We start from the raw sequence: 15091 nt of genomic DNA, 5'->3' as shown, positions 1-15091 counted from the left end.
TATTGCTGAGTAGTGTTCCATTGCATGGATTCACCGCAGTTCGTTAATCCAATGACTTGTTTTTTGGTGTGTGTGCTGTATATTTTAATTGTTTGAATATGGTCCTCTCCCCATTAGAGTGTACGCTCCATGAGGGCATTTATTTATTTATTTTTATTGAGATGTAATTCACATCACACAAAATTAACCATGGAGAAGTGAACAGTTAAGTTTTGTGCATCCCCTACTCTGTCTTTTTTTTTTTTTTAATGTTTATTTATTTTTGAGAGAGAGAGAGATAGAGTGCGAGTGGGGAAGGTGCAGAGAGAGAGAGGGAGACACAGAATCCGAAGAAGGCTCTAGGCTTTGAGCTGTCAGCACAGAGCCCGATGCCGGGCCTGAACCCATGAGCTGGGAGATCGTGATCTGAGCTGAAGTCAGATGCTCAACTGACTGAGCTACCCAGGCGCCCCTACTCTGTCTAGTTCTAAAAAATTTTCATCATCCCAAATGAAAACCCTTTACCTGTTAAACAGTCCATAGCAGAGGGTAGTGATTTTTTTTTTAATTTTAAATTTTAATTTAATTTTTTTAAATTTTCCAATTATAAAACAACAGATTCTGCATGTTAAAATAGTGAAAATACAGAACTACAGAAAAGTGTAGAATTTTATCTTAATTTTGCAATAAAAGAAGTCCACTAGTATCTCAATTCTTTTTAATGTTGGATTTACTTTTTTAAAAAACAATTTTATTGGGATATGATTCACATACTGTACAATTCACCCATTTAAAGTATACAGTTCAGGGGCACCTGAGTGGCTCAGTCAGTTAAGCGTCTGACTTTGGCTCAGGTCATGATCTCATGGTTCATGGGTTCGAGCCCCACGTTGGGCTCCGTGCTGACAGCTCAGAGCCTGGAGCCTGCTTCAGATTCTGTGTTTCCCTTTCTCTCTGCCCCTCCCCTGCTCACACTCTGTCTTTCTCCCTCTCAAAAAAATAAACATTAAAAAAAAATTTAAAGTATACAGTTCAGGGGCACCTGGGTGGCTCAGTTGGTTAAGCATCTGACTTCATCAGGTCAGAATATCACGGTCTGTGGGTTCTAGCCCTGCATCTGGCTGTGTGCTGACAGTGTGGAGCCTGCTTGGAATTCTTTCTCTCTCTCTCTGCCCCTCCCCAGCCTGTGTGTACATTCCCTTTCTCTCAAAATTAAAAAAAAAAAAAAAAAAAGTATACAGTTCCTTGGCTTTTAGTGCATTCATGTATATGTACAATCATCACCACACTTTTGTAACATTAAAAGACAAAACAAAACCATTTTCATTGGGCAGTGATTTTTGCCTCTTCTGTTCATCAGCATCTAAACCAGTGTTTGGCATATAGTAGGTACTCAGTATCTGTTGAATGAATGAAATGCATTAATGAGAATAAATCAATTTAATCATTAATTCAATAAACATTTAATGAGTGCCTACTGTGTGCTGACCACTGAGGATAATTGCAAGCGGCACTCAGATACCGAGCTTGCCCTTGGGGAGAGGACATTCCAGTGGTAACAGAAGACGAATACGTGGAAATAAGATGGATGAAGTCTGAGTGGTATAGAGAGGATATTATGGAAATTCAGAGGAGGGGAATACTGCTGGGGGGGTTACTTTGTTAACTTTAAGTAGTTATATGCCATGTTGTTACTCCACCAGGGCTCCACTGTCACATTCGATATGGCATAGAAAGCAGCCCCTTTCATGGGGCGCCTGGGTGGCTCAGTTGGTTGAACATCCGACTTCAGCTCAGATCATGGATTTGCTGTCCGTGAGTTCAAGCCCTGCGTCAGGCTCTCTGCTGACAGCTTGGATCCTGGAGCCTGTTTCAGATTCTGTGTTTCCCTCTCTCTCTACCTTTCCCCCACTCATGCTCTGTCTCTCTCTCTCTTTGTCAAAAATAAATAAACAGTAAAAAAATTAAAAAAAAAAAAAGCAGGCCCTTTCGGTCTCCACCTCAGACACCAAAGATCGCCTTGAATGCCAGTGTCATCTATTAAGATTTTTGACACAAGGGATGAGAAGAACATTTTTAGGGAGTCTATGGTATAGTAATAATTCTTGGAATCATGGCACGTCGTTCTTTTGAAAACGTTATGCCGTCTTCTGCATAATGTATGTATTCAACCTCAGAACAGTTTTTTTTTTTTTTTTAATTGAAAAGATACATCCTTTTGAGGGAGGGAACAGTAAATATTGAGTAAGCATCTTCTTCCAGTATCTCTAATTTTTTAATGAGCTGTGTATTGGAAACCTTCCCATGGAAGGGTTTTTACTTGGGATAATGGAATGAAATTCTGTGGTGGTGGTAATGACTGTGGCCTAGAAGCAAACCAGTATAAATACAGCAATATGGCAGCCAACTCTTTTCTGGCATTTACTGCATGATTCCAATGTGCAGAGTGCTTGATGTGCAATTATCTCATTTAATCCTCACAGCAATTTTTGAAGTAGATTGTGTTGTTAACCCCATTTTACAGGTGAGAAAACTGAGGCCCAGGGAAGTTAAATTCTTTAAGGTTATTCTAAAATCAGCAAGTGGATGGGGCGCCTGGGTGGCTCAGTCGGTTAAGCGTCCGACTTCAGCTCAGGTCACAATCTCGCGGTCTGTGAGTTCGAGCCCCGCGTCGGGCTCTGGGCTGATGGCTCAGAGCCTGGAGCCTGCTTCCGATTCTATGTCTCCCTCTCTCTCTGCCCCTCCCCCGTTCATGCTCTGTCTCTCTCTGTCTCAAAAATAAATAAAAAATGTTAAAAAAAAATTAAAAAAAAAATCAGCAAGTGGAGGGGCTCCCGGGTGGCTTAGCCGGTTAAGCCTCCAACATCGGCTCAGGTCATGATTTCACGGTTTGAGAGTTTGAGCCGGGCTCTGTGCTGACGGCTCGGAGCCTGCTTCAGATTCTCTGTCTCCCTCTCTTTCTGCCCCTTCCCCGCTTGCTCTCTCTTTCTCTCAAAAATAAATAAATCATTACAAAATTAAAAAAAATTTTCAGTTAGAAAGAAAAAATCAGCAAGTGGTATATAAGCAGGTTGGTTGAATCCTTAACGGTAAAACTATTCCCGGAGAGAATGTAGCATTTAGATATTCACTCATTTAACAAATATATGTTGATTCCCTATTATGTATCAGACCCTGGGCTAGGGCTACAGTGGTGAACAACACAGAACAGACCCTGGCCAGCATGGTACCTTATGGTTGGGAAGTTCAGAACCAGGAAGAATGGAAAAATGTTAAAAGAGATGATGGGTGGGGAATGGAGGAGGCTTTGAGCAAGAGAAGGGTTGAGTGAAATTGCCCATGATCTAATCCAAGTAGAGGTGGACCTAGCTCTCTTGTCTTCTTTCTGGCCTGGCACTTTTATTGCTAAGTCCCAGAGCCTTTGTCGGAGCTTATGTCTGTTTTATAGCTGGCCAAATACGGGTATGTTGTGCCACTTAAGAAGGGGGCTGTGTATGCCATCTGGAAGTTCCTTGAAAGATCCTCTTAGGGTGATGTGGGTCTTGAGGATGACTCGGTATTTCCTGTCTGTCCTCAGAATTCAGCTTTGTTTTGGAAAGCTTTTTGTTCAGATATAGAAGGATAGCTGAACAGAGTGAGTTGGGTGGAGGTCAAAGAAACCAACTGATCATGGAGCTAAAAATGACCCTTTTTAAAGAATTCACTTTGTGGATCATTTCTGCATACAAACATTCTCTTTCTTGCTGGAGTAGGAGGGGAGCTGCAGGCAGAGTCCGGGAGGCTGTGTGTCAGAAGTACTTCTGGTAGTCCTAAGACAAGGGGGGGAGAATTCCTGACCTCTCAAGTAATGGAATGCTTTGGGGATACTGGAGTGGAAGAAAGTGATCTTTGCCCTTACCAAATGTGCTCAGTGTGTTTGTGAGGCCAATCTCATGACTTCAGTGGTCTTAAGAAAACATTTGATTGAGAAACAATTGAGTTTTTTATGAAACCCTATGAACACATACATGGATAAACACAAAGTTACACACTCCTTTTAGAATACAATGAAAGGAAACTTTCTAGACTTGCAAGGTTGGAGAGACAGGTTTACTAGAATTTTCTGGCATAGGAGTTTATTACTGGAATGGAACATCCTTGTCATTTGGATTGTAAAAATAGATCAGCTGCTGGTCTGTTTGACATTGTTTAGGTAAAATCTTGTGTGAAAATTAGATCATTGACTTAAATCACGACCTGGAGGCTCTTTTCAACATGATGAAAGTGGCTCTGGATTTTTCTAGGAAGAGTTCCCTCGCCTTCCACTTCTCCTTTACCTCCCCAGGAGAAGGAAGATGTTACCCAAGTTGTATACCTGTGCTGTATATCTAACGTCATCAGGTTAGTGCCAGGCACTAGATGAAGCTTGATACATGTACGTTGTTCTCGTTTGTTGAAAAAAGTTCTAGTTTCCTTTTGGGATAGCGGTCTCAGTTCTGGTAAGAGTGACAATCTGGTTTGGTTTCTTTGGGTTCTGTCTCTTCCTCTGAACCCAGCTAAAAATGGAATGAAAAGTAAGATAAATCAGAGACCAACACGTAGAAGTAATTAGTAGGAAGTTCCCTTTGGGAGGAACTATGGACCGAGGCTAGTTTTAGAATCTCAGTGGGGAGGCATAAAATCATCTTTGTTGGTTCAGGGGTGGGATCTGTTGTAAGCATTGGGTTGTGAGGGGTTGGTAGGCGCAACCAGCCTTCTCTTAGCTCTTTCTATGACTCTGGGGAGGGAGCTGGGTTTTGCTCTCAGCCACAGGGGACATCTTTATAAAAATTTAAAGAACTGTATGATTTTAGTTGGCACAGATTTTTTTTTTTTCTTTTTTCTTTTTTTTTTCTTTTTTTTCCTTTTTTTCTCTAAAGGCCAGAACTGAAAGGACCTCAGTGCTTAGCTACTTTCCTCTAGAGTTTTTTTCTGATGCCTTTGGGATTTCTCTTCTGTGCTCTGTTGAACTTTCCTCCTTCCAGGCTCTTTCAGTTCCTTCTCTATCTCTTGCTTTTCCCTTTGCAGGGGACAAAGCTGTTTTCCCTCAGAACAAAGCTTATGTGGTTATTCTTTCTAGAATGATTCTCTAAGGGCTAAGCAGAAATTTCTTGACGGAGATTGTCATCATTCTCACTGCCTGCTTGGGACAGAGGGTGACTGCTGGACACTTTTCACTATCATAAACTGCTCTAAATTCTAAACTGGAACAGTGGAGATCACTGAGTTATTGTTATGTTTCATTTTAGAAACTCTGTTGGGAACCCTATACAGAGCGAAAAGCTTTGTGAGTGAGAGAGAGGTATACTGTTTGGTTTCTTAAGAACTGATGATGTTAGATAATCACTTTACTAAAAGTAAATACTAAGAGCCAGTATTACTAATATGTTGTTTTGATGAGAGGGAGAGGAAAGGAGTCAGGGAGCTTCCTTCCTTCCTTCCTTCCTTCAAGATTTTATTTATTAAAAATTTTTTTTAATGTTTATTATTTATTTTTGAAAGAGAGACAGAGCACAAGTGGGGGAGGAGCAGAGAGAGAGGGAGACACAGAATCCAAAGCAGGCTCCAGGCTCTGAGCTGTCAGCACAGAGCCCAACATGGGGCTCGAACCCACAAACCAGGAGATCATGACCGGAGCCGAAGTCAGAAGCTTAACCGACTGAGTCACCCAGGCCCCCCCTGTTTATTTATTTTTAAAGTAATCTCTACACCAGTGTGAGGCTTGAACCTACAACCATGAGATTGAGAGTCTCATTCTCTACTACTGACTGAGCCAGGCAGGGGCCTGGAGATGTTTCATTTTTACATAGACTCCGTTTAGATCTCACCACATTGCTGATTTAGTCTCTGAATGAACAACTGGGCAACAAGCTAGTGCAAGCCCAGTTGCCACTGCTGTGTCCCTGGATGTTTTCACAATGAACTGGTCTTGAAATAATCACGGGTAATATTTATCGAGGGCTTACCGTGTGCCAGGCAATGTGCTGCGCCCTTTACCTGCTTTATCTCCCTTAGCCCTCTCAGTATCCCTGGCGGGTATGGAGTGTTAGTATCTCCTTTCCCTGAGGCCTTGGTAGCGAAGTAACTTTTCCAAGGCCACTCAGCCGCAAAGCCAGGAGTGGAATTTGGGAGTTTCTGTCCAAGAGCTCAGGGGAAGAGCAGAAGGCAGAAGTTGGGGAGGGGAAGCTTTGGTGCAGTGCTCTTGCTGTTGTGTAAGGGCCAAGGAGCATTGCAGACATGTGGAGCTGGGTGGGGTGGCCGGCTCTGGCATGGCTGGCTGGGAGGCAGGCCGCTTCTTTCACTCCAGGAGTGGAGCAGAGTGGGGTCATTGATTGCAAACTGGCAGAACGAGTAGAGCAAGCGCCTTGTTCCCTTCTGGCCCCTTCCTTCCGTCATGAAAGGGAATCTTCTTATCTTTTCTTTACCCCTTATGTTCCCCGCCCCCCCCCCCCCCCCACCCCCGACTGAAAATCAGTCTTGCTGCCGTCTAGGCTGTTCTCTCCTTTCTAGCTCAGGGGAAACCGGCCACAGATTAGGATGATTTGAGTAGTAGAACAGGGAGCGAAATAACATGGACGGCAGAAGAAGGAAAAATGAAATATGGTTTCAGTTTACGAGGCATTTTCTCAGTTTACCTATTTATTTGACTAGCAACCACTACCCAGTCTGGGAGGGCAAAGATGACTATGTCCTCCCTTTACATGTGGAAAAAAAACCCACAAAAACCCACAATCAGTCCATGTTAAACGATTATCCAAGGCTTGTCAGTAGAGAAACCAGCCTAGGGCTTTGAGCTCCTGGAATTCTTTGCATTGAACTCAGATGCATAGGCCCAACACAGGAACGTGTGTGTTTAACATTCCCCAGGACACTGGGTGTCAAAATCATACCCCCTCGTGCTGACAGGGAGTGCTTTATTTTCATCCCAAATGTGTTGTTTGTTTATATATGTTATGTATATCACTTGGTGGATACTAACATAAATCCTGAGGCAGTTAATTGTGTACTTAAAGGCTCCCACATGCCCCCTTTTCAGGTGCCCACCCTATGTATCGCAGAGAACCATTGCTCTGTGGGCTGACAGAGTCACAACAGAGTAGACTTCCCGGGGAGGAAATCCCTAGGCCTAGTCTTCTTCCCCAGGACTGTTTGGAAGGTGCTGGCTCTCGAGCCAACCACTCCGACCTTACCTGACTCTTCGCCAGTAGAGCTTTATGGAGCTTTTGTCGTCTCTTTCTCTTGTGGCTGACCTAGCAGTTTGGAACCAGTGAGTGACCCCAGTCCCAAACGGGCTGTTCCATGTAACTTTTTGTTCCTCCCAGTTGTCTGGGAGGTCAGTGAGCCCATCACCAGGTGTGTCGAATGCTGCTGTGTGTTAAGCCCTATGGAGGATATAGGGTGGAGAAAAGTGAGTAAGGTACCTAGCAACATGCATGACATTCATTCATTCATTCATTTATTCATTCAGTAGCTAGATATTGAGCCTCTCCTATGTTTCAGGTTGTATCCCAAACACTAGGGATGAAAACATAGGATAGATATGGTTCTGCCCTCATGGATCTAGTTAAGGGCACTGTCATTGCAGTAAGCATTCAGTAAATTATTAGCATTGCCATTAACGTTAAGGCTATTAATAATGTAACAATAATGATGTTATTAATAGGATCATGAGTAGTTTACTATCTTGACGAGGTTATGGGAAATGAGGGCTCATATTATCACACCCATGGCCTGAATATATTTCTCTAATTGCTCTTTGTCAAACCAGCAGACTCTTAAGAATCAGGAAGGTGTGTTTTCTCTTATGGCTAAAGGATACTGGGTGTAAAGGTTTATCACTCCTTGCTGGAGCAGAACATGGCTTATTTAGATTAGGAACTTTGGCACTGGGATTCTGTATTCTGAGAGTAGGAATCCCATCTTTCTGGGGGTCCAGTCTGGGATCTCACTGGTACTGGGTCTCTTCTCTCCTGCCCTGACTTTTTTTTTTTTTTTTTTTAACATTTATTTATTTTTGAGAGACAGAGACAGAGCATTGAGCAGGAGAGAGAGAGAGGGAGACACAGAATCTGAAGCAGGCTTCAGGCTCTGAGCTGTCAGCCCAGAACCTGACGTGGGGCTTGAACCCACGAACTGTGAGATCATGACCTGAGCTGAAGTCGGACACTTAACCGACTGAGCCACCTAGGTGCTCCTCTCCTGTCCTGACTTCTTAAAGAATTACAATGTTCTTTAAACTGTGAACAGAGGAATTATGGGATGGGTGAATTTTAACCAACACTTAAAAAAAAAAAAAACAGCTTTACTGAGATGTGGTTCATATGACCGTATATTTTACCCTTTTATTTATTTAAAAAAATTTTTTTAACATTTATTTGTTTCTGAGACACAGACAGAGCACAAGTGGGGGAGGGGCAGAGAGAGAGGGAGACACAGAATCCGAAGCAGGCTCCAGGCTCCGAGCTGTCAGCATGGAGCCTGACGCGGGGCTTGAGCCCACGAACTGTGAGATCATGACCTGAGCCGAAGTCGACGCTTTAACTGACTGAGCCACCCAGGCGCCCCTATTTTACCCTTTTAAAGTATATAGTTCAGTGTTTAGTGCATTTATAAAGTTGTGCAATCCTTAACACTAATTCCAGAACATTTTTATCATTCAAATAGAAACCCTATACCCATTAGCTGTCATTCCCTAGTCCTTCCTTACCCCAGCCATTGGCAACCAGTAATATACTTTCCGTTATTATGAATCTGCCCATCATGGATATTTCATATAAACGGAATCATAGAATATGTAGTATTTTTGTGTCTGGCTTCTTTCACTTAGCAGGATGTTTTCAAGGTTCAGCCATGTTGTAGCATGCGTCAGTACTTCATTCCTTTTCGTGGTTGAATTATAATACTCCATCTTATGGATACACCACATTTTGTTTATCCATTCATCGGTTGATGGACATGAGGGCTGTTTCCACCTTTTGGCTCTTAGGAATCTTGCTTCTGCCACGAACATTCGATGTTCAGGTTGGTGTGGACATATGTTTTCGGTTCTCTTGGATACATACCCGGGAATGGAATTACTGATGTGTATGGTAACTCCGTGTTTGACTTTTTGAGAAACTGCCATGCAGTTTTCCAGAGTGGCTGTGCCATTTTACATTCTTACCAGCAATGAGTGCATAAGCAGTGCAGTTCCTCCATATTCCCACCAGTGTTGTCATTGTGTTTTTTTTAAAGTACTCTCAACCCCCAACATGGGGCTTGAGCTCACGACCCCGAGATTGATGCTCACCGACTGAGCCAGCCAGGCACCCCTAATAAGTACGTGAAGACTTGTATTATTCATTTGTTTGTTTGTTTATTTTTTAACCTTTTTTTTAGTGTTTATGTTTTGAGAGAGAGACAGAGAGACAGAGCACAAGCCGGGGAGGGCCATAGAGAGGGGGAGACAATCCAAAGCAGGCTCCAGGCTCTGTGTTGACAGCTCAGCCAGGGCTCGAACCCACAGACTGAGATCATGACCTGAGTTGAAGTCAGATGCTTAACCCACTAAGCCACCCAGGCGCCCCTGTGTTGTTATTTTTTTTTAAAGCTCATTTATTTATTTTGAGAGGGAAAGTGCGAGTGGAGGAGGAACAGAGAGAGAGGGAGAGCTCAGAGCCAGACGCGGGGCTTGATCCCACAAACCGTTAACATCATGTTCTGAGCCAAAACCAGGAGTCAGACACTTAACTGACTGAACCACCCACGCGCCCCAGGAGTTCTTTAAATATTCTGGAATACTCGTCCTTTATTAGAGAAATGATTTGCAAATACTTTTTCCCATTCTTTGGGCTTTCTTTTCACTGTCTTGATGGTATCCTTGCAGAATACAGATTTTAAATGTCATATCTAAGAAACCAGTGCCTAATCCAGGGTCACAAAGATTTGCTCCTATGTCTTCTGAGAGTTTTATAGTTGTAGCTTTTTCACGAGCATTAAATTGTACTGCCTGAGGGTTTGAAAGTTCTTAGCTGTTTTCTGCGGGTTAGGCTGGGTGGGAGGCTGTCGTCCTGGGGCTTTTTTTCCCTTGCCACCTGGACAGTCCATTCAAGGACCTTGACTTTGAGAAGCAATTGTTCTTGCAGATTTCTAACTAGTATGCATTTTATATTCCTTTTTTTTTTTTTTTTTTCTTGAAGGTAACGAATGAAGAAGACTTTATTAGGAAATTGGACTGCAAACCTGATCAGCATCTGAAGGTGGTTTCTATTTTTGGAAATACTGGTGATGGAAAGTCTCATACTCTCAACCACACTTTCTTTTATGGTCGCGAAGTCTTCAAAACGTCCCCTGCCCAGGAGTCCTGCACCGTGGGAGTGTGGGCAGCCTATGACCCAGTCCACAAAGTAGCAGTGATAGACACAGAAGGGCTCTTGGGGGCTACGGTGAATCTCAGCCAGAGAACACGACTGCTGCTTAAGGTCCTGGCCATCTCAGACCTCGTCATCTATCGAACTCACGCAGACCGGCTGCATAATGACCTCTTCAAGTTCCTTGGGGATGCCTCTGAAGCTTATCTCAAACACTTCACCAAGGAGCTCAAGGCTACCACTGCCCGCTGTGGCCTGGATGTCCCCTTGTCCACCCTGGGCCCTGCTGTTATCATTTTCCATGAGACTGTGCACACTCAGCTGCTGGGCTCTGGTAAGTGGACAGGGTACCGTGTCACAGATCGACCTTTCTGGGTACGTGGAGGCAGCCACTGGGCTGCAGTAGTAACTTGGTGTTGGTGGATTGCCCAGTAAAATTTCTGCCTGGGGCAAGACATGAAGGAGTGTTTGAAGGAGGATGGAGTGAGCAACCACGTCAAAATCTGCTTATGGTCAGGATGAGGACTGAGGATTACAGAGGTCCTTGGTGATCTGGATAAGACCTGTTTCCCAGGGATGGTGGGCCTGAAAGCCTGATCAGGGTAGGATCAAGAGAGAAGAGGAGGAGAGGCATTAAGGTTGTGCACATATTCCACTCTTTCAAAGAGTTCAGTTACAAAGGGAAGCAGATAAACGAAATGATAGCTGGAGGCTGACTTGGGATTTCAGGAGATTTTCCCGTTTTTAAATTGAAGCTGTGAGGTATTGCAGAGATTTGTGTACTGGTGGGAATGCTTCACTAGGAAGGGAATAATGCAGGTGGAAGAGAGCAGGACAATTGGAGTGAGGCCCACGTGGGTGGGTTGGCCTTAGGAGCAAGGACAGTCCCTCTGTGAGCACAGGAGGGAAGGTAGAGTGTATGGACATGATTGCAGGTAATTGGTAGATGTGGGGTGTGTGTGGGAGTTGTCTTCCTGTTTCTATCTCCTTAGAGAAGTAGGAAGTAAAATCATGATCGGAGGGAGGATGGGGGAGCAGGTGCAGCAACAGTAATTGGACACAGGTGGGGGCAGTAGTGTGGGCCCCTAACACAGTTGTAGCATTTACCTGCTCCTTCAGTCAGCAGAGTTTCTTTAAAAAAAAATGTTTATTTATTTTTGAGACAGAGAGAGAGAGCGCGAGCGAGGGAGGGCGGGGCAGAGAGAGAGGGAGACACGGAATCCGAAACAGGCTACAGGCTCTGAGCTGTCGGCACAGAGCCCGATGTGGGGCTCGAACCCACGAACAGTGAGATCATGACCTGAGCCGCAGTCAGTCGCTCAACTGACTGAGCCACCCAGGCGCCCCAAGTCAACAGAGTTTCTTAAGTGCACAATGCCACATGCTGAGTGCTGGTGCGCAGAGCTGAAAAAAAGCGGTTCTTGCCCTTGAGTAGCTCACAGTTCAGTTGGGGAGACCACATGTGGTCTCTTCTGTAGTGGATGTAGGTCCTGGAGCTGTGGTAGTACAGAAAAGGGACTTTTTTTTTTTTTTTTAATGTTTATTTATTTTTGAGACAGAGAGAGACAGAGCATGAACGGGGGAGGGTCAGAGAGAGAGGGAGACACAGAATCTGAAACAGGCTCCAGGCTCTGAGCCATCAGCACAGAGCCTGACGTGGGGCTTGAACTCAGGAACCGCGAGATCATGACCTGAGCCGAAGTCGAACACTTAACCAACTGAGCCACCCAGGTGCCCCGACTTTTTTTTTTTTTTTTTAATATTTACTTTTGAGAGAGCGAGAGAGTGTGAATGGAGCAGGGGAGGGAGAGAGGGAGACACAGAATCTGAAGCAGGCTCCAGGTTTTGAGCTGTCAGCACAGAGCCCCATGTGGGGGCTCGAACCCATGAGTCGTGAGATCACGACCTGAGCCGAAGTCAGGTGCTTAAGCGACTGAGCCACCCAGGCACTCCCAGAGGGGGGAGGATCTTTATAGATCCTAAGGGGATCTAGGAGAGGGGAGGTGATGTTTGAACTCTGGACAGGTGACTTGATAGGGCAGTGGGGGAAGGACGCTCTGGAAAGCCCAAACCCCTGGTGGTTTGAAGGAGCAGATTGTGTCTAGGAAACTGCATGTGGTTCTCTAATAGCTTCCTAAGTTCCGTTCTAGCCCCTCAGTGCACCTTCCACACAGCATCCAGGGAGATCTTTTCAAAGGCTTTATCGATAATTTAGATGGTGTCATACTCCTGCTTACAAGCTGTCGGTGGCTTTCACTACAAACTAGTTACGGTGTCCTTACTGTTAAATCCTGTCTGTGTCTCTGAACTCCTTCTCTGGTTATGTCCTTCATCCCCTTCCGCTGCCCACTGCCTGCCCCCGCGCACGTGACGTATATGCACACTCCCTTTAGCAGACACGCCAGCCTTTTCTGTGTTACCACCTTTGCATATGCTGCTCTGTCTGCCTGGAACACTGTTCCCTCAGCAGGACATACTTCAGATCCAACTCAGCTCTCACTGGCTTGGAGCCCTGGCTCATGTCCTCGGTAAAGTGGTCCTTCTTCCTGCACCCTCGTGGTTACGCTCTGTTCATTTGCATCGGGGCACCTATCACTATCTGAAATCATCCTGTGTGCTTCCTTGCTTGTTTTTGTTTCTTTCCCATTAGAGTGGAAACTCTATGAAGTCAGGAACCTTGCCTGTCTTGTAATCTCTATCTAAAGAGCCTGGATGAGTGCTTGACACATGGTTGCCTCTCATTAGATGTTTGTTGGATAAGTAAATGAAGTGGCTCGTTGTATCTGAAGCACAGATTGTACAGGAGGAAATGGTGGAGCTGCTCGGGGGCCGGATCACAGATGCCTTGACTCAGTTCTCAAGTATGACAGGAGCCCCTGAAGGATTTTAAGCAGGGAGTTACATGATCAGATCTATATTTTCAAAAGATCCCACGGCTGCCCGTTGCAGGATGAACTAGAGAGGCATGCCTGGAGGCAGGGAGACCAGCCAGGACGTTACCACGGTACTGGATGAGAAGTGATGGGGGCCGAGCCAGGGCAGTGGCATGCATAAGAGGGAAGTGGAGAGACTGGGGCCGAATGAAGGATGTGGGTCTAGCAGGAAGATGAGAAATCTAAATGTTCCAGCAGAGGCTTCTTAGCAAGTGACTCTGAGGTAAGAAGACTGGAAATGCTGACTTTCAGATGCCTCCTGTGATTTGCATTTTTATGCCACTTTGGATTTTTACAAATTTGGTAAGGGGAAGGTTTAATTTTTAGCTCAGGATTTTGAAATAATGAGCCCTTCATGGATAAAAAAAATCTTGTTTCTTTGTACCATCTACTGCTAGGTGGTTTTATTTTTTTTACTTTTATTTTCTTAAATTTTATTTATTTGAGAGAGAGAGTAAGAACAAGTGCAGGGCAAGGGCAGAGAGAGAGAGAGAGAGAGAGAGAGAGAGAGAATATCCCAAGCAGGCTTCGTGCTGTCACCATGGAGGTCGATGCAGGGCTCAATCCCATGACCCTGGGATCCTGACCTGAGCTAAAATCAAGAGTTGGATGCTCAACTGCCTGAGCCACCCAAGTGCCCCTAGCTATTTATCTTAAATGTTCATTGGTAGATAACTGGTTAAATATGCCTATAGAATGGAATGTAGCTATTAAAAAGAATAAAGAACTTCTCAGAGTATGTCATGAAAAGGACAGATACTTACAGTATGTTATTAAGTGATAACAAGCAAGTTGCATATATGTGTTGGTAAGTGTGTAGGAAAAAAAAAAGGCCTGAAAGGGTAAACACTGAACTATAACCACCTCTGGAAAGTAGGAGAGAGCGGAGGAAATCTATTTCTTTCCTCCATGCTTTGACATGTTTGGATTTTTTTACAGTGAGCAGATTAAAAAGAAAAAAAAGACTTTCCTTTGAAGTATAATGTACATACAGAAAAGTGCACATCATGTCAAAAGTGTATAACACGATGAGTTTCACAGTCTGGATGTACCTGTGAAATCAGTACCAGACCATGACATGCCAGCACCCACTTCATGGGGAAGCCCTGCTCATGCTCCCTTCTAGGCAAGGCTAACCTGAAGTCTAACAGCGTAAATGAGTTCTGCCTGTAGGTGTACGTTATATAGAGTCAGACTATATACTACTTTTATAGTGAAAGACAGATTTTCTTTTTAAAAGAAGGGTCATTGTTTATGTACCTGTTTCCTTGTCCAGATCACCCCTCCGAGGTGCCAGAAAAGCTCATCCAGGACCGGTTCCGGAAGCTGGGCCGCTTCCCTGAAGCCTTCAGTTCCATTCACTACAAGGGAACGAGGACTTACAACCCTCCCACGGACTTCTCTGGGCTCCGGCGTGCTCTGGAGCAGCAGCTAGAGAACAACACTACCCGTTCTCCCCGGCACCCGGGGGTCATCTTCAAAGCCCTGAAGGTCAGTTGGCTCCTGCCCCAAGTGCCTCTCACTGGGGTACCAGTGGGTGGCGAGAACACTCTGCTCCCATGTTGTTGCTGGGGATTGGAAACTGGGGCTGGAAGGACAGGTTGTAAGGAAAGGAAGTGCATGAGTGGAGTTCACAAGTGTTGAGTGAGCTCATCTTGCCGGGAGCATGAGTACAGAGGAATCTTGGGTGATAATTAAAAAGTGATGGGTCCCCATGTCAGAAACACCCGGTATTCAGAGGATAGAAAAAGCGTTCATTTCTGCGTGGTGTGGCCCGCCCTGGTGAGTTGACCTTGTACTGAGGCTCAGTTA

At 44.7% G+C, this 15091-nt stretch overlaps 1 protein-coding gene across 1 annotated transcript in view; it reads left to right on the top strand.

The window, feature by feature from the left end:
- Window positions 1-15091, top strand: part of ZFYVE1 (zinc finger FYVE-type containing 1) — a 53134-nt gene that overhangs the window by 13407 nt on the left and 24636 nt on the right. The window contains exons 3-4 of the mRNA XM_078448049.2: window positions 10176-10680; window positions 14556-14770. Coding sequence (XP_078304175.1) covers window positions 10176-10680; window positions 14556-14770 — 720 coding nt within the window. The remainder of the gene's footprint in view (window positions 1-10175; window positions 10681-14555; window positions 14771-15091) is intronic.

The sequence above is a fragment of the Panthera onca genome, chromosome B3, assembly GCF_046562875.1.
Source record: "Panthera onca isolate mPanOnc1 chromosome B3, mPanOnc1 haplotype 2, whole genome shotgun sequence".
Lineage (NCBI taxonomy): Eukaryota > Metazoa > Chordata > Mammalia > Carnivora > Felidae > Panthera > Panthera onca.
Note: the sequence above shows the minus strand (reverse complement) of the source record. Positions and strands in the feature narration are given on the sequence as shown.